This window comes from Pteropus vampyrus, unplaced genomic scaffold (assembly GCF_000151845.1).
Source record: "Pteropus vampyrus isolate Shadow unplaced genomic scaffold, Pvam_2.0 Scaffold462, whole genome shotgun sequence".
NCBI classification, from domain to species: domain Eukaryota; kingdom Metazoa; phylum Chordata; class Mammalia; order Chiroptera; family Pteropodidae; genus Pteropus; species Pteropus vampyrus.
The window spans coordinates 599,870-619,785 of NW_011889243.1; the positions used below are offsets into that span (position 1 = coordinate 599,870).

Genomic DNA, 19,916 nt, shown 5'->3' on the forward strand with positions numbered 1-19,916 from the left:
CATCAGGTTCAGATGTGAAAGAGCTGATCTTCTTCCAGTGGGCAGAAAAATCTTAATTGATTTGAGCTCAAAGCAGACAATCAGAAAAGACTTTAGAAAGACTCTGTTGCCTCCCACCCAATAAAGATTTGACATCTAGAAACATTAATCTCTTTACAGAAATCAACGAGTATTCAAAACATAAAAACCAAACTCCCAATCATTGCTACCACTAATGGGAAATAGCTTAGCTCTAAATGAACAGAATACAAAGCAAAAACACAAAACTAGTACATAGGAAAAATACTAAAGAAACAACGTCAGCCAAGTTCTATTGCTGCTTTGGATTCACCTCTGGGAGCCAAAAAAAGATGCACCTAGGGTTCATCTGCTCATAGGTGCATCACTGGTTATTTTTTAAACAGCTTTACTGAGGTATAACTGGTATATGGAAACTGCATATACTTAATCTATACAATTTGATGCGTTTTGGACAAATCCATCCATACACGTCTGACACCATCACCACAATCAAGGTAATAAACATATCCACCACTTCCCCACACAAAAAAAGTCAATGACTCACAGATAATCACTGTTTTAACCAAATAATTTTTTAATAAGCAAAAAATATTTTGAACCATGAAACCATATTTGAACCAGTTAAATTACTGTAATATAGTTCACGTTTACCTAATCCTTTTTAATTTGTACTTTTAATGTCTCATATCTAATGTATATAATATGTAGAAACAAAGTCAATAAACTGATGAGCCAAATCAAGAGGTCATAGAACTGGTTATCCTGAAGGAGGAAGTACAAGAAACCTAATGAAATAATATATTATGAGTCAAATACTTTATGCTTATTTTAAGGCACTACTTAGGTCAAAGCATAATTCTTTTGAAGCAGAATACATTTATTTGGAATAAAAGAAAGGGAGTGGTCTACATGAGTCTCTTCATTTCTTCCAACTGCATTTATAACCACGCTACTGTTCACTGAATCCAAAACACCATTTCACTCACAAGGTATTGTGATAGGCTATCTTCTATATGCATTCATTCGAAAAATTCTCATTAAGCATCTGCTATCTACTGAGATCTGTGCTAGGTGCTGGAGAATCAACAGTGAACACATCAACATAACCCCAGTTATGTTATACTCACCCCCTTATTATCATTCCAAATCACTCCTACAAACCCAATAGTCAAACCGCCTGCATTTTCCAACATAGCACTTTCAGTAGGCCCTTGCCACAGGCAAACAATGTTAGAGTGAATGTTTTTTGCCCTGTTAGCAGACAACTGTTGCTGCCCATCTAACATCCAGACCCCTCTACTCTCACAACCAAACCTACTTTTGTTCACGTAGATACCCTCCTCTCAGCCGAAGAAGGTGACTAATTTCTAACTCAATCATGGTGGTACTCATTCCAATACCTGATTTAAGTATGGGCATGTGAAGCAGTACTGGCCAAGAAGATATGATATGGCAGCGGCTAAGAGGAGGGAGACCTGCAGCAGTTTCTAATAAAAGTTTCCTCACTCCTGAAGAACTCCTGGTTCTCAATCAGGGGCAATTTTGCCTCCTAAGGAACATTTGATAATGTCTGGAGACATTTTTGTTTGTTACAACTTGTGGTGGTTGGTGGGGCTAACGGCATCTAGCAGGTAGAATCCAGGGATGCTGCTAAACATCTTACAATGCACAGGATAGTACACTACCAAAAAAAATTATCTGGCCAAAAATATTAAGAGTACTGAAGTTGAGAAACTATGCTAAAGATGATACATTGGAAGAGATGGTGCCTTTTCTCCTTTTGAAGACTGTTAAATCTTGATTAGACACATGGAACTGATGGAGCCACCAAATATCAATTTGAGGACAAAGCCAATACACAAAGGAGAGCTTCAGAGAAACAAAGCTGAAGCCCTGATGTCTTATACCAGGAAATGTCCAACCTCTGACTTACTGTAACACTTCTTGATTATTTAAGCCACTGAGTAGGGTTTTCTATTACAATCAGAGCATGCTAACTGGTATAATCTGTTTAGTACTCTAACATTTACCATGAGCTTTTTCAAAAAGATTACTTCATTAACTCTTATAATACTCTAAGGTATTGAAAAGGTATTAGGGAAAAGTGAAAATACTTTAGGATGGTTATTATTGTCTATAGTTAATTACTAGTTGAGAGTAAAAGAAGAAAGACACTAAGGACTCCCCACTTGTTATCTTGCAGAACCTATGTGCCTGGCACCATCTCAGGCTTTAATATATACATTATCTCAGTTTGTCTTCAAAACCTGATTAAACCTAACCATTCTACATATGAGGAAACTAAGAGTGCTCTAAATTTACACAGCTAATAAATAGTTAGGATATGAACTTTGATCTGTCAGATTCCCAATTCCACACTATTTCCACATATAAAAAGTGGAAACAAGAGTAGAGAAACCATGTAACTGATAGACCCAGGCCAAGTTAAAAGAACTAGTGGAGAGGATCATGTCTAGAAATGAGCATACAAGGCAAAAGCAAAAAACTTATTCGACAAAGCAGAATAGTAAACAAACAAATAAAAAAAAACAATTCGAAAGCATCAGGAAATAAGTATTCCTTCTTTAAAACTATCTTTTTGTTGATAAATGTCCATAGGAGATAATGCAAAAAATATATAGAAAATTACAGATATTCACTTAACATTCTGATGTATTTTCTTTCAGTCAAAAATATGCATCTCTCATTTATGAAGTTTTGTATCCTGCTTTCCTGCTTAGGAGCTTCTTCCTGATTCATAAAAGACTTCTCCAAATATTTTTTATGGCTGCGTAAATTATAGACACAATATTGATATATATACCATACCTACTGATAAACTTTTAAGCTATTTCTCATTTTTATTTGATAACTCCAGCTGAAAAATCACTACCATCAGACAACTTGTAGCAGTGTGGGCACCATTCATCTAGCACTTACTTTATACTACCTACTTTGTTCTGTAGTTACCTGTGTTCTCACGTTAACTTTCCAAGGAGCACGTAAGCTAATGGGAAAAACCCTGAAGGTCAAATTGCAAATGTTTTAGTGCCAGATTCAATGGGCTTCATGAGGAGGTACCTGAAAACATCTGGGACCTTCTTTTCAACTCCCCAATTCTAGGCCCTGGTAATGTCAACTCTTGGGCTCCAGCAGCAGCACCAAGATTTTCAAGTCTGTTGGAAAAATGAAGCACATTCAAAGAGGTTAAGAAGTCACAGCAGGACCTCAGTAGGACTATGAAACTTGGCAAAAAACAACTTTCTGACCTCAGATGGTGGGCTGTCAAACTGAACAGACCACACACAAACTTGTACCCTTAGCAGACCTCAAGCGGTTTTCCTCTGCTCCCTGGGACTGATGTTCCATCCATCTACTTGAAAATATTCTGAGTGGTCAGTTCAACGACCAAGAACATAGAGACTATTCTTTATAACTGTCCCCTCACACCTAAAGGAAGAGATTAAAATCTGCTTGCGCTAACTCATTAATATTGGATTAGATAACTAGAAGCAACAAATCATTCAACAATTCATTACAAACCTTGAAAGAACACTTAAAAATCAGAACTGAAGAGATTATATTCCTATAGCTTTATCAATCTACTAGTCTCAACATCAATGTACATATACCAGAAGAAATTTTATTTATAGATTTTTAATGAAAAAAATACTTAATCTCCATTTTTTCATCAACGAGGAAAACATTGATAACTTACATTACAACTGTGGTGAGGAAAAATATCTATTTACTTGGAATCCTTAAAATATTACAGAAATGCTAAGTAAGTCAACCTCTGGCAGACCTTTCTGTTCATTTTACAGGGCTCACTGAACATATAAATAGATGTAACTCTATCTTCTTTCACAAACCAATTCTGAGCCACATTTCATGATCAAATTCCCAGACCAGAGACATTTTCCACTCTAATCTGGATTCAAAAGAAGTTCTCCGAAAGAGAATAACATTTTTCTGCCCATGACCTCTTTATTTTATTTTTGTGCAGTTAATAATCTAGGAGAAGGGAATGGACCAAATGGCAAAAGCCAGCAGCAGAAACAACCAGGGTATACTTTTGAGAGTGACTACGCTTTTTAATATACCAGAGGTGACTTAAGACCAAATAATTTGTTTTGAAGTTAACTGCACTCTTTCAAGAGTTGCTGCAATTGTTAGTAACAAAAAAAAAAAAAAAAGAAAAAAAAAAAACCAAACCTGATAGTTTTACCATAACATCAAGCAATCCTGCACTTAGGTATTTACACAACTGATTTGAAAACTTATGTCCACATACAACCTGTACACAAATGTTTATAGCAGCTTTACTCATAAGCACAAAAAGCTGGAAACAACCAAGATGTCCTTCAATAGGTAAAAGGATAAACAAACATCTATACAATGAAACATTATTCAGCAATAAAAGGAAATGAGCTATTAAGCCACAAAAAGACATGGATGAATCCTAAACGCATATTGTTAAGTGGAAGGAGACAATCTAAAAAGGCTACCATACTGTATGATTTTAAGTGCTATTCTACGAAAAAAGGCAAAACAATGGAGATGGTAAAAAGATCAGTCATTGCTGGGGCAAGAAAGATAGGTTGTGGAAGGAAAAAAGGACGGACTGAACAGGTGAAACAGTTCTGTATACTGTAATGATGGATAGAAGACACTATGTATTTATTCAAACCAAAAACTTTAAAAGCACCATGAATGAGATTTAATGTATGCATATTTTAAAAAAACATCACTGTGGAGGCTGGAGGACTCCAGGATGGAATGCAGAGTGTGACAATTTGTTATAAATGTATGAAACAAGTCAATGAAGGGGTCGGGGGCACAGGTCAATTCTGATACTGCTATACAGGAATACTGGAATTGAGTAATTTAAGTCAATGGATGGCAGATGGTTAAGAGACAGGTTTCTCACTGTCAGAGAGGTTACAGATGAGGAGGCTAGAATGATTCACGTGGTACTGGATTAAAATTGGAGACATGACTATAAACTCATATTTAGCTTCATATAGTACAGAAGATTACAGACACAAATATTTATAGGTATGTGTATATAATCTGGTTAAGTATACATATATATTTCCTTGCTCTGTCAGCTGAAAGGGCAACAACCAGTACAAATGAGTACGCCTAGCACCCAGATCATGATTTGTAACACCATTCTCCAATAAAAGGAAACAGGGCTCCTTGGAGACATGGCTGATTTAGGACTGGGACAGGAAACACAGAAGATAAACCTGAAGCATCTTGCAGTACCAGACAATAAAGAAGTACTGGGGGGAAAAAAATCCACAAGGAGTACATGTCAAAGTGCATGCGATAGGGGCATGTCAAAGGGATACAGTAGCCAACTGAAAGAGCTAACAGTAGCCAAAGCTGAAACAATGAGCACTAAAATAAAGCAGTATTGAATTTAACCCTAAGAATGAAATAAGTACTTATGAGTCCATATTGATAAAAATAAATGATTGCATAAATAAATACATGGGGGAGAAATCTCTGGTGCAGAAGAATTCCAAATGACTTATATAAATACTCTGTATAACTCCCCACTCCTTAGGTGTGGGCTGCTCATAGTGACTTCCTTCCAAAGAGCACAGTATGGAAAGGGGGGAAAAGGAGTAACTTTACAGAAGAAATCTGATACACACTACCACAGCCAGGCAACCAAGGTCAACATCAAAAGTCATAAACCATGTCGAAAGCAAATATCCTTGATATGATGTGATGAAAATGGCACTTTATACCCTCAAAACACATAACCCTACTCTAGTCACAAGAAAAATATCAAATACCAATTGAGGAGTATTCTACAAAATACAAGACAGCACTCATCAAAATTGTCTAGGTCACCAAAAACAATGAAACTGAGAAACCATCAGAGCCAAGAGGAGACATGACTACTAAACATAATGTGGTATGCTGGATGGGAGCCTGTAACAAGGACATTAGGTAAAAACCAAGGCAATCTGAATAAAAAATAGATTTTCATTAATAATAATGTATCAATACTGGTTCATTAATTGTAATAAATGTATATTAATGTAAGATAAGATGTTAATGATAGGGAGACAAATATGTAGAAAAAATAATACCTAAATTGTTAATAAAGATTATCTCCAAGTGCATGAGATTTTAAACTGCTTGACTATTTGAACTTTTAACAAATAAGTGAATATTTTCAGTAGAGATAAAAGTTTTGTTTTTGTTTTTTTAAAGAGAGAATAAAGCAAGTCTAAATGGAAAGGATCATTTTCTAGCCAAGCATTCTACAGTTTTTCAAAGGATACAGAAGTAACAATTCAACTTCAGTCTCAGGATTTCAATCATTGTCAATTTATAAAGTTATTTAAGCAGACTGAAGGAAAGTGCCTTGAAATACATTGTTTTGATTATCGAAATTCCAATAGCTGATTCATGGAATCAGGTATTTTCAAAATTTAAAAATGTTTGCCCCTGACAAAGATGCTGCACAGGTTCTAGTGAATCTGTTATAACTCACTATTATAACATTATTTTAGTGAATATGTTAAAAGAGCATACCAGATTCCAGTGAATTAACTATGGTTCTATAATGAGAAAATGGCATTCAGTAATTTGCTAGTACCAAACAAAACTGGACAACAACACACACTCCTGTGCATGCTCTCCTGGATGTGCCAGTAGGGACAGTGAGTACAGCAAACTGACAATTGTCAGTTTGTGAGAAATTGTTAAGTCACAGAGACATCTAGGCCAGTCCCTTCCTCTTATCTAATTGAGGATGGGAGCCAAATCACAAGAGAAAAATTATTCAAGAATCTCTTGGGACAGCCCAAATGCAGGCTCAACTCAGACATCACTATGACAATCAGTTACCAGATTAGAAACAACATCACTTTTGTGTATGTGAACTCTAGGCAGATTACTGACTTTTCTTGAAGAAAGGGAAGGAAGTGGCAGGAGAGAGCAGGGAACCAATGTGAGTCTCTAACAGCTTATTTCCTTTCCCTTAATATCTTGAGGAAATAGCCCTGGAACAAGAGAACCAGGCTGTATTTCTGTGACGCTCTGCCAGCATCCCTTTTTATTAGGATAACAAAGGACTTGTTTACAGAACAGCAATGGATAAGAACTTACAGCCCTCAAACATTAGATTAAGAAGAAAGACCAACTTGCTCCAACTTACAAGAGTTGTGCCGACGACGGAAACTTTTGGACTGACTCAAGGGCTCCACATGCCTGTCCACATAGCTCTTGGAGCACTGCTGTTGCTGGGGGGAAACGGCAGCATCTTGGTTCTTCGCATCTGTCCTCTTAGGGATGTTCTGAGGGGCACTGCTAGAAGAGGATGGCTTCTTGACCAACCTGCCCGTGCCATTCTGATTGATACCCACTTGGTATCCAACACCAGAGGAGCCTAATTCTGTCGGATGAAGGTCTCCAAGATGCTGGTTTTCTCCAGGACCTGGTATCTCCAGAATTTTTAATTCCGTAATGTCACCTGCCCTGAAATACACAAAAGAATCCAAGTCTCAAAACTACAATAATGATAACAGTAATGAAACCGAAATCAACAGCAACCAGCTACACCTTTGTGGGGCTGTATTTCAAAGAGTTATCAAAGGCAAAAACTAGGAAAGGTGACAGAGCACTTAAAGACAAGGCACAGCCACCAACATTAAACTGACACAGCACTGGCCTTTAAAGAGCCCTATTGTGAATCACAAAACTGTCATTAGGATCTTAGTTTCCGAATGTTTAATAGCTTCTTTTCATTCATTTACTCACTTGCTCATTCAGTAGGCACATATAGGGTACTCACTGTGTAGTAAGCCCTGCGTTAAGAATAGGGTATATAGAAATAAAAAGCAATACATGCCACAAAGAACTCACAATCTGGTCAGCGGAAAAGACAAGACAATCAAAAGTGGTAAATACTGTAACAAAGGTGTGCACAGGAGACTAGAGACCCCAAAAGAAAAATACAAAAGTTAATTTGGCAGAGATGGATGAAACATGTACACCAAGTCTGGGTGGGCAGAGAAAGTAAGAGTTGGCCAAGCAGGAGAGGCATCTCAGGCCAAGGCTCAGAGACAGAAAACATGGCCCTCTTGAAGAATTGCAAACGTTATGATGTGACTAAAGGGAAGGATGTTTGTTAGAGGGCCATCAGGAGGTAAAGCTGTGGAGGGACCAGATCACAACAACACTGGATTTTTCTAGTGGCCACAGGAAAGGTGGAGAAACTAGAGGCAAAAGCACAAGTTAGGAGACCAGGCAAGAAATAAGAGGTGATGAACGGGGCAAATGTCAAAGCAAAGGGAAGAGGGAGAGTAAAACCAAGAAACATTTGGAATCCACAGTATTTGGTGACTAAGTGAACATGAGGATCAAAGAGAAAGAAGAATTTATTATGATTAAGTTTTAACTTGAGTGAAAGGTATCATTAGTCATCTACTAATGGTAGACCTTTGGAAGAAGAAACCTGCAGATAACATAATGAGTTCACCTTTGAAAATCTTTCTTTTTTTAAACAGTAAGAGATATATATATATATATATATATTTATATATTTATACTGTGAGTTCATCTCTCAGAGTTAGATTTCTTTCTGTCACCACCACGTCTGAAAATCTTAAATTTAAGATATCTTGTAGGATATCTACCTGGAAATGACCAGTGTCTGGAGCTCGGAAAGTGGTTCTAAATTAAAGATTTGGTATAGACAAACAGAAGTTATCAGTAATAACAATGACAGTTTATAAATATTCTTATGGGGATAAATATGATATATGTGAATCATTAGGTCTAATATTTAGTAAGAATTCAATAAATGTTTATTATTATTACTAAAAAAAGATTTAGGGTCTTACTGATGTATAAGAAAGTACACATGAAATTGCCTAGAGTACATAATGAGAAAAGAATCAAAGATAGAAATTTGAGTACACCAAACTTAAGACATGAGTAGAAAAAAAGGAACCTGGGGAAAAAAGAAAGAAATATACAGGAATGAATATACATAAAAAAACAAAAACCAAAAAAAAAAAAAAAAAACCAAAAGGGTGACTAGAGGAACTAGAAAAACTAAAAGAAGCTATTTCAACAGTTAGGGAACATTTGAATAAGATTATAATTGAGACACTGCCACTAACTTTGTCAACTGGGTCATTTGTAACCTTGGCAAGAGCTAGTTCAGCAAGATGAGTTAGAAAAGTTAGAAAAAAGATAATGGTGGAGTAAGGAGGGACTAGAGAATGAAGTCACAAAGGAAATGAAGGCAGACTATTTTGCTCTGAAAAAAATTATGCATATAAAGAGAAGGAAATGATAGTTATAAATGCAAGTGTGTGTGTGGGGGGGAGTGTTTGAACTACAGGGGAGGCCTGGGAATGTTAGAATGTGGAGAGGAAAGAGACAGTATAAAGGTTGAAACCACAGACAAATAAAGATGGAGTAGTGTCTCAAAGGAAATAGAAAAGGATAGCACATAAAAAGCATACATGATAAAATGAGCCCTGGACACCAAGAGTATTTTTTCTACTGAGACTTCAGAGGGCGTAAGAAATAAGAATGGACGTACCTACAGAAAAGGTTATGTATGAGTATTGTTCAGAAAGTCAAAGAAGCTCTTGCCAGACTTTTTTTTTTTTTTTAAAACGTAAGTCTGCCAAACTGGTGAAAAGAAGGATGTGCAGACAACAGCTGAACTTGAGATATGTTGGCAAACACTAAGAAAAATACATTCCTATAACTAAGGACTTTAGCTACTGGCTTCTACTGGCACACACTACAGTGTGCTTCTGCAGATAAATTATAACACAAACCTCCAAAGAGAAATGTATTTGTGAGGGGGGAAATCAATAAAGACCTTAGATTAAGAAAGCACAAACGATACAAAACTGAGAAAGAAAATGTGAAACCATAAAACAGAAAGGTTATTCTGAATTTGACACATTTAAATAATATAATACTGCACACTTAGTAAGAGATAAGAAAAATGTTTTACAAACCCTAAATCATTAGCTCAAAGATATTACACGAAGTCTCTGCTGAAACGGCAGCAGGGTTGTAAAATCTAATACCGCAAAACCTCACATCTGACAAGACTCTACTCAAAAGCAGCCCTATGCAAGAGAATATTGGCAGTCAGACCTAGGTTCAAGCTCCACAAACTACCAAATTAGATTTGGAAGAATCAGTCAGGACACTCACCTGAAGGTGACTTCTGGCACAAGGCACTTCACTCCATTGTGGAAAGGGCGGGTGAGAGAAATGGTCTGGCTGACCTGATCCACTGCTGACACTCTTCCCTGATATACACCCAAGCTATCCCCACAGTTGATGGACACAATACTGCCCAGCCAATCTGTAGCCATGTTTCAGATGTGAGACCACCGTGGAAAGAAACTAGGCAGTGTACCTTGAGAAACAGACAAATCTTTAATTAAATTCAGTAAAGAATTATGTCAGGCTCTGTATCAGGTGTTGCTTAATAACACACATTCTGTCACATCCTTAACTGATCATTTAATATACATAAAAATCATTCGACTGCTTTAAAGCACATATACTGGATAAAGATAATATTTTCCCAAGTATTAAATCACACAAACTATAACCTGTTTATAACCTATTAATTTTAATTTCTTACTTCAGAATGCTTTCAGAGAATACATTATGTATGTTTATATTATACACAAATAATATGTAAAAAATAATATTGATAATGTCAGAGTAGCTCATATCAGACTAACCCTCTTGCTGATAAATTCTGGACAAAATTTTTTTTAAAGAGCTGACTGAAGGCATTACAGAACACTATACTTACCAACTACAGAATATATATTCTTTTCAAGTCCACATGGAGGGCTAACCAATATATGCTGGGCCTTAAACTAGTATCAATTCATTCCAAAGGACTGAAATCAGAGTATATTCTTTGTCCACAAAAGAATTCAACTTGACGTTGATAATAAGGTATCTCAAATACTCTCAAATATTTGGAAATTAAGCAAGACATTTTTAAATAACCTATGGGTCAAGGAAGAACTCAAAAGGGAAGTTAGAAAATAGTTCAAACTCAGTGATAATGAAAATACATTTATGGAATGCACTTAAAATGGTGCTTAAAAGTAAAATTATAGCTTTAAATGATTATACTAGAAAAGGAGAAAGGTTTGAAACCAATGATTGAAGAGTCCACCTTATAAAGCTAGAGAAAAAAGCAAATTAGCCTACAGTTATTAGAAAGGAAATAAAAAGTAGAAATCAATGAACTAGGAAACAAAAATAAATAAAACCCAAAATTAGTTCTTTAAAAATAGTAAAGTTTATAAATCCTTAACCAAGAAAAAAAAAGATAAAACACCTATTGTCTATATCAGGAATAAATAAGGGAACATCACAGGCTTTAAAAAGATTACTTTGTGCCAGTTAATCTGACAATTAGATGAAACAGAGAAATTCTTGGAAACACAAGTTACCAAAACTGATACAAAAAGAAAAAGAAATCTGAATAGCTTTATATCTATTTTAAATACTGAATTTTTCAAGACAATGAGAAGACAAGCCATATACTGAGAGAAAATATTTGCAAAAGACATATCTGATGGTCTGTTACCCAAAGTATATAAAGAACTCTTCCTCCTCCCACCAACAGCTTTACTGAAGTATAACAATTAGTTGCTCATATTTACACTTTACAATTCAATGAGTTTTTTTTTTTAATTATAGTTGGCATACAATATGTTAGTTTCAGTTGCACAGCATAGTGACGAGATCTATATAACTCACGAAGTGGACATCCCACTAAATCAGGGACCTCTCTTGCCCCTTACATACTTTTTACATTGTTGACTATTTCCCTTATGCTACACTTTATATCTCCATGACTATTTTGTATCTATCCATCTGTACCTCTTAATCCCTTTGTCCTTTTTCACCGTCCCTGCCAACACCCCTTCCAACTAGTAGCCCTCAAAATATTCTCTGTATCTATGAGTTTGTTTCCGTTTTTGTTGTTTGTTATTTTGTTCTTTAGATTCCACATGTACCTGAAGTCATGTGGTCTTTATCTAGCTGACTTACTTCATTCAACACAATACCCTCTGGGTCCATCAAGGCAATATCTTTTTCCATCCCCTTCCTTTTAGTCTGTGTGTATCTTTTAATCTAAAGTGAGTCTCTTGTAGGCAGCATATGTAGGGGTCTTGATTTCTTATACATTCAGTTTCCCTATCTTTTGGTTGGAGAATGTAACTCTTTTCCATCTGAATTACTTGTTGATAGGAGTGTAGTTATTACCATACTTTATTCACATTTTGACACATGTTTTTTCTCCTTAAAGAAGTCTCTCCAACATTTCCTGTAATACTGGCTTGGTGGTGATAAATTCCTTTAGCTTATTTTTGTCTGGGAAGCTCTTTATCTGTCCTTTGACTCTAAATGACAGCTTTGCTGGATAAAGTATTCTTGGTTGTAGATCCTGGGTTTCATCACACTGAATATTTTATGCCAAGACCTTCTGGCCTACATAGTTTCTTTTGAGAAATCAGTTGCCAGTCTTATGGGTGCTCCCTTGTAGGTAACTAACTGCTTTTCTCTTGCTGCTTTTAAGATTCTCTTTTTGTATTCACCCTCTGGCATTTTAATTATGATGTGTCTTGGTGTGGGCCTCTTTGGGTTCCTCTTTCTTGGGACTCTCTGAGCTTCCTGGGGTTGTATGTCTATTTCCTTCACCAGGTTAGGGAAGTTTTCCATTGTCATTTCTTCGAATAGCTCTTCAACTTCTTGTTTTCCTTCAGGTACCCCTGTGACATGGATATTTTTATATTTAATCGTGTTCCATAGGCTCCTTAAATTATTTTTATAGTCTTGGCATCTTATCTCTTGCCATTCTGATTGAGTGTCTTTTGCTTCCCCACCCTCTATATCGGTTCTTCTTTATCCACTCTGTTGATTTCCTCTAATATATTCTTCATTTCAAATAATATGTTTGCTCTTCATTTCTGACTGGTTCCCTTTTATAATTTCCATTTTTATGTTTTTTATCTCTTTGTTAAAGTTCTCAGAGTTCATCTACACTTCCCCTAAGTTCACTGAGCATCTTTATAACCAGTGTTTTGAACTCTGCATCTGTTGATTGCTTGACTCCATTATTCCTGGATCTCTTTTCTGTTCTCTCATATGCTTTCTGCTTGTCTTCCCATTCTGGCTGCCTGTCCATGTCTGTTTCTATGTACTAAGCAAAGCCCTTAAGTCTCCTTTTCTTATTAATGTGACTTTGTATAGTAGGTGTCCAGCAGCACAGTCCTGAGAGGGGTTCAGCTGCAGGCCAAGTTTAGCCCCAGCATATGCCCCTCTGGGGCCACCTATTAAGATTCGGCAAGCAATCCACAGATGCTGTGCTTATAATTGCCTCAATGGTTTTTCTTCTTAAAGAAGTCCCTCCAATAATTTCTATAATACTAGTTTAGTGTTGATGAATTCCTTTAGCTTATTTTTGTCTGGGAAGCTCTTTATCTGTCCTTCGACTCCAAATGATAGCTTTGCTGGACAAAGTATTCTTGGTTGTAGATTCTGGGTTTTCAATACTTATAAAAGAACTCTTAAACTCTCAATAGAAAATGAACAACTTAATTCAAAAAATGGGCAAAATATCTGGACAGACACCTCACCAAAGAAGATACACAGATGGCAAATAAGCATATGAAAAGTTGCTCCACATCTTATGTCATGATTAAAATGCAAATTAAAATGAAATACTACCACTACAACACCTAACAGAATGGTCAAAATCTAAACCACTGACATCTAAACATCAAACGTTGGTGAAGATAATGGACCAACAAGAACTCTCATTCATTGCTAGAGAGAATGCAAAACAGTACAGTCACTTTGGAAGACAGTTTGGCAGTTCCTTACAACACTAAATATACCCTTACCATATGGTCCAGCAATCACACTCCTTGGTATTTACCCACAAGAGTCAAAAACTTATGTCCAGGGTGGCTCCATCATGTAGTGGTTAGCACGTCTGCTTTGCATGCAGAAGGTCCTGGGTTCACGCCCCAGGTGGAGCCATGGACCATACCCCGGGTGCACCAGACCCCGGGTGCGTCAGGCCCCCCGAGTGTACCAGGGGTGTCAGGCCCTGGGTGCGCCAGGCCCTGGGTGCACCAGGCCCTGGGTGCGCCAGGTCCCAGGTGCACGCCGCAAGCGTGTGGGAGCGGACATACCACCTGCAGAGATCCAGTTCTTAAGGGGAAATGGCAACATCCATGAGTTAGAGGTGGAAGTTGGGGGGGGGGCGGTATTAAAGAGGGAGGAAATAAAAACTTAATCCACACAAAAACATGAGCATGGATGTTTATAAAAGCCTTATCCGTAACTGCCAAAACAAAGATGTCCTCCAGTAAGTGAATAAACTATGGCATATCTAGACAATGGAATACCATTCAGCCCTAAAAAGAAATGAGCTATCAAACCATGAGAAGACATGGAGGAAACTTAAATGGGTATTACTAAGTGAAAGAAGCCAATTTGAAAAGGCTGCATAATGTATGATTCCAAGTATATGACATTCTGGAGAAGGCAAAACTATGAAGACAGTAAAAAGACCAGGGGCTTTGGGGGATAGGGAGGGATAAATAGGTAGAGCACAGAGGATTTTTAGAACAGTGAAACTATTCTGTATGATACTATAATGGTAGATGCATGCCATTACACATTTGTCAAAACCCACAGAAGTACAACATGAAGAGTGAACTCTATTAATATAAACTATAGACTTTGGGTGATAAGAATGTGTCAGTGTAGGTTCATGGACTGTAACAAATGTACCACTGTGGTGGGGTATGTTGATAATTGGGGAGGCTATGCTTATGTGGGGGCAGGGAGCATATGGAAGCCTCTGTGTTTCCTGCTCACTTTTGCTGTGATCCTAAAAATGCTCTACAACAGCGGTCCTCAACATTTTTGGTACCAAGAACCAGTGCCATGAGAATCTAATGTCTGATGATCTGAGGTGGAACTGAGGTGGTGATGCTAGCGCTGGGGAGAGGCTGCAAATACAGATAAAGCTTCGCTCGCTCACTTGCCATTCACCTGCTGTATGGCCTGGTTCCTAAGAGGCTACGGACTAGCACCAGTCCACAGCCCAGGGGTTGTGGACCCTTGATCTAAAACATAAAACTTATTTACAAGAAAAAAAATTGAATCTTTAATTTAAAACCTTTCCACAAAGAAGACTCCAAGCCTACATGGCTTTACAGGTGAATTTTACCAAACATGTAAAGAAGAAATAATGCCAACCTTATACAAACTTTCCAAAAAAATAGGCGAATAAAACAATTCACAACTCGTTCAATGAGGCCTGCATAACCCTGATAAGAAAGCCTGACAAAAGCATTACAGAAAAAATAAATCGATGTCCTGTACACATATAGACCAAAAATCTTAAGGAAATACTAACAAATCAAAGGAAGCAATATATTTTAAAAGTAAAATATATCATGATTATTTAGGTGTTTGCCCCTGGAATGCAAGGTTGGTTTGAAATTTTGGAACTCTATCAATGCATTTCACCACATTAACAAAATAAATAAGAAAATCATAGGATTTTTGTCACTATACATGCAGAAAAATTACCCTGATAGCAAAACTAGGCAAAACCACCACCACCGCCACCACCACAAACACTCAAAAAAATAAAAAACTAGAGAACGCCCCTCATGAGTAGAAATAAAACTCCCTATCAATATATCAACCAAAAGAATTCAGCAGTATATAAAAAGAATTATATACCATAATTAAGTTGGGTTTAGTTCAAGAATGCAATGCTGGTTCAATATTCAAAAACCAATCAATGTAATCTACCATATTTACAGGCTGAAGAAAAATGACATGATCAAAGCAACTGATGCAGAAAAAGCATTTCACAAAATTTAACATTCACTAATGATAAAAACTCAAAAAAATGTTACCAATTTGACAAAGAACATCTACAAAAAAAACCTACAGATAACATTATAATTATGGTGAAAGACTGAATACTTTCCCCAAAAGATCAAGAACAAGATAAAGATGTCTACTGTTCAACACAGCACTGAAGTTCTTGTAATAAGGCGAGCAAAGGAAATAAAAGGAACACAGGTTGGAAAGGAAAAATAAAACTGTTCCTATTTGTAGATGACATGATTGTCTACAGAGAAAATCCCAAAGGTCTACAAAACAAACTCGTAGAATGAATAAGTGAGTTCAGCAAGGTCGCACATACAAGACAAACATACAAAAGTCCATCTTAACATACTAGCAATAAACACATGGAAACTGAAATTTAAAATGCAATACTGTTTAAAATTGCTCAAAAAATTAAATACTAAGTGTAAATCTAACAAAACATATATAGTATTTGTATGCTGAAAACTATACAATGCTTATGAAAAAATCAAAGCAATAAATGAAGAGACATACCATGTTCATGGATTGAAAAATTCAATATATAAGTATGTCGCTTCTTCTCAAAGTAGTACTCAGAATTAATGCAATTCCTGTCAAAATCCCAGCAAGACTTTTTGTTAATATAAAGATTATTCTAAAATTTGTATGGTAAGGCAAAGTAACTAAAATAGCTAAATCAATTTTTACAAGAAAATGGGAGGAATCAATCTACCCAATTTCAAGACTTATTTATAGGTATAATAATCAAGACTGGTACTGGTGGGAGGATAAACACATAAATCAATGGAAGAAAACTGAAAGCCCAGAAATAGACCTACACAAACATACTGAACTCATTTTCTGACAACATGCAAAAGTAATTCAACAGCAGCAAAACAGCTTTTACAACAAATGGTACTGCAGCAAATAGATAACCATCAGTAAAAAATGAACCTTGACTTAAATCTCATAAGTTATACAAACATTTACTCATAATGAATCCTAAACTTAAATGTAAAATGTCAAACTACAGAACTTTTAGGAAAAACATAAGAAAAATCTTTGGGATCCAGGGTGAGACAAAGAGTTCTAAGACTTGACACCAAAAGCACAATACATAAAAAGAGAAACTGATCAACTGGACTTCTTGAAAATTAAAAACCTTTATTATGCAAAGACTTTTAGGAAGATAAAAAAAAAAACAAGTTACAGACTGGGAGAAAATATTTGCAAACTATATATCTGACAGAGAGCTAGCAACTAAAATGTTTTAAAAAAAATCCAATCAAAAATGGGAAAAAAGTTTTTCAACAAAGATGATACACAGATGGCACATGAAAAGATGTTCATCATTAATCATTAAGGAAATGCAAATTAAAACCACAATGAGATATTACTACACACTCACCAGAATGGCTAAAATAAAAAACAGTTGACAGCACCAAGTGCTGACAAGCGTATGGAAAAGTGGATTACTCATACACTGCTGATGGGAATATTAAATAGTGTAGCCATTCTGGAAAACAATTTAGCAATTCATTTAAAAAAAAAAAAATCTAAACGTGCAACTACTAAAAGACCCAGAAAATGTGCTACTGGCCATCTATCCCAGAGAAAGGATGACTTAAGTTTATGCAAAAATCCGTACATGAGTACATGAATGTTTATATCAGGTTTACTCCTAATATCCCCAAACTAGAAACAACCCAGGTGACTTTCAAAGGGTGAATGGTTAAATAAACTGTGGTACATTAAAACCATGAAGAAAAAGTGAAAAAAGCCAAACTCTAAAGGTTACATCCTGTATGATTCCATCTGTGTAGCACTCTTGGAATGACGATCTATAGAAATAGAGAAGACATTACAGTTCCCAGGTGTTAGGGAAAAGGGTGGAGGCAGGAGAGAAATAGGTATGGCTATAAAAGGCAACATGAGGGATCTCTGTGGTAATGAAAATGTTCTGTATCTTGATCATACCAATGTCATCATCCTGGTAGTGATTGTACATTAATATTTTTGAAAGTTGTTACCAACGGGGAAAACCAGCTAAGGTATATAGAATTTCTTACAAGTGCATGAAATCTACAGTTATCTCAAACAAAAAGTTTAACTTAAAAAAATCACTGTCTTCTACCATGTTAACAAAATAAATGAGAAAACCATGTATGATAATACATCAATAAATGCAGAAAGATAATTGGACACAATTTAATATCCATTCATGACATCAAAAAGAGGAGTGGCTTTTACAAAACAATTACAGCTAACATCATATTAATAATAAAATAATGAATCCTTTCTCCCTAAGACTGGGACAAGGCAAGTCCACTTCCACTTCTACTTCTATTTAATGCTATGTTGTAGGTCCCAGCCAGTGCAATAAAACAAGAACTAAAAAGCACAAATATTGCAAAGGAAAAAGTAAAACTGTGTTTGTAAATTATACGAGAGACTGTGTTTACAGAAAATCCAAAGGAATATACCAAAAAAAAAAAAAAAATCCTACTAGAATTAACAAATAAACTTAGCAAAGGCACAGGACACACACACAGCATAAAACAGATATTCTACATAATAGCAACAAACAACTAAAAATGAAATTTAAAACTACTATTTATAATGGTATTAAAAAACAAACTACTTAGGAATCAGTCTAATGAAAAATGTACAGGATCTCTACCATGAAAACTAGAAAGACATCTGAGAAAAAAATTTTTAAATATCTAAATAAATGAAGAGATGTACCACATTCACGGACTGAAGAGTTTAATGTCAATTCTCCCCCAAATAATCTATGGATCAAATATAGATATCAATAAAATTCCCAGCTAGCCTTTTCGGAGAAATTAAAATATTGGTTCTAAAATGTATGTGGGGGAGATTGGATTAAACATGGCGCCGTAAGAGACGTTCCCAGATGTCTCCCCTTGAAACAACAAGCTGAACACCTAAAACTCAACAAAAAACACCCAAACTGCACACCAGCACGTCTGAGTGTGGAATCTGCACATAAGAGCTACCACAAGTCAGAACCCCAGGTGTTGGGTGGTGGATTGGGAGAAAAAAAGCTGCCTCTCACAGCCAGAGCTCCCTGTAGGAGAGGGAGGAGAGAAGGAGCAGCGAGTTCCCTGAACAGCCCTGCCTGAGAGTGCTTTGAGCTCCATGCGGCTGGCAGCAGTGCCCAATCATCAGGGCATAAAACAGGGATGGGAGAAAAGCGGGGACGGCAGAGAAACAAGTTGATTTTTACCAGCTGCAGTTGTAAAACTGAGCCTGAGCCGCAGCCCTCAACTCTCAACCCAGAGAGCCCCTCTCCCCATACCATCCGAGATGGAACACCACGGAGTGCCACGGGAATCTAAGCAAATGCTACTGAAACTGTCACTAACACTGACAGGAATAGAGACTGAGAGTAGCAAGCATGATTAAATATCTATAAGGAAAAAAAAAGACATTATTAACACTTTATATAAAGCAGAGATCCAAGAGTCTTCGACACCACCTACTGGAAACCAAAAGAAAAACACCTTCTTTGCAACAAGCGAGGGATCATTATATAACAAATCTTTCTGGGGGCGGGGGAAGGGAAGCAGAACACACTTCCATTAATGCCCAGGCAGTGAAATAGTCCATTAGACACCATGAACAACCAAGGTGGCAAGGCATCTCAGAACGAAAGAGAAAAATCTCCAAAAAATAAGCTTACATAGAAATATGCGACTTAAATGACAGAGAATTCAGGATGGTACTTCTGAAGAAACTCAGTGAGTTCCGAAACAAATCATATCAACAATTTCAGGAATTGAAAAACAACTAGATGAGCAGAATGAGTTCTTTAGCAGGGAAACTGAAACCCTCAAAAAGAACTGAATAGACCTTCTGGAGATAAACAACATGCTGCAAGAGCTGAAAAATGAAATAACAAGCTTGGGAAATAGAGTCGACCAAATGGAGGA

At 36.5% G+C, this 19,916-nt stretch overlaps 1 protein-coding gene across 4 annotated transcripts in view; it reads right to left on the reverse strand.

Moving 5' to 3' along the window:
• Positions 1-19,916, reverse strand: part of EDC3 (enhancer of mRNA decapping 3) — a 63,019-nt gene that overhangs the window by 27,565 nt on the left and 15,538 nt on the right. For all 4 annotated transcript variants that reach the window (XM_011382080.2, XM_011382078.2, XM_011382077.2 and 1 more), the window contains exons 2-3: positions 10,234-10,441; positions 7,205-7,524 (exon numbers count right to left, since the gene is read on the reverse strand). In XM_011382080.2, coding sequence (XP_011380382.1) covers positions 7,205-7,524; positions 10,234-10,397 — 484 coding nt within the window. In that variant the 5' untranslated portion in view covers positions 10,398-10,441. The remainder of the gene's footprint in view (positions 1-7,204; positions 7,525-10,233; positions 10,442-19,916) is intronic.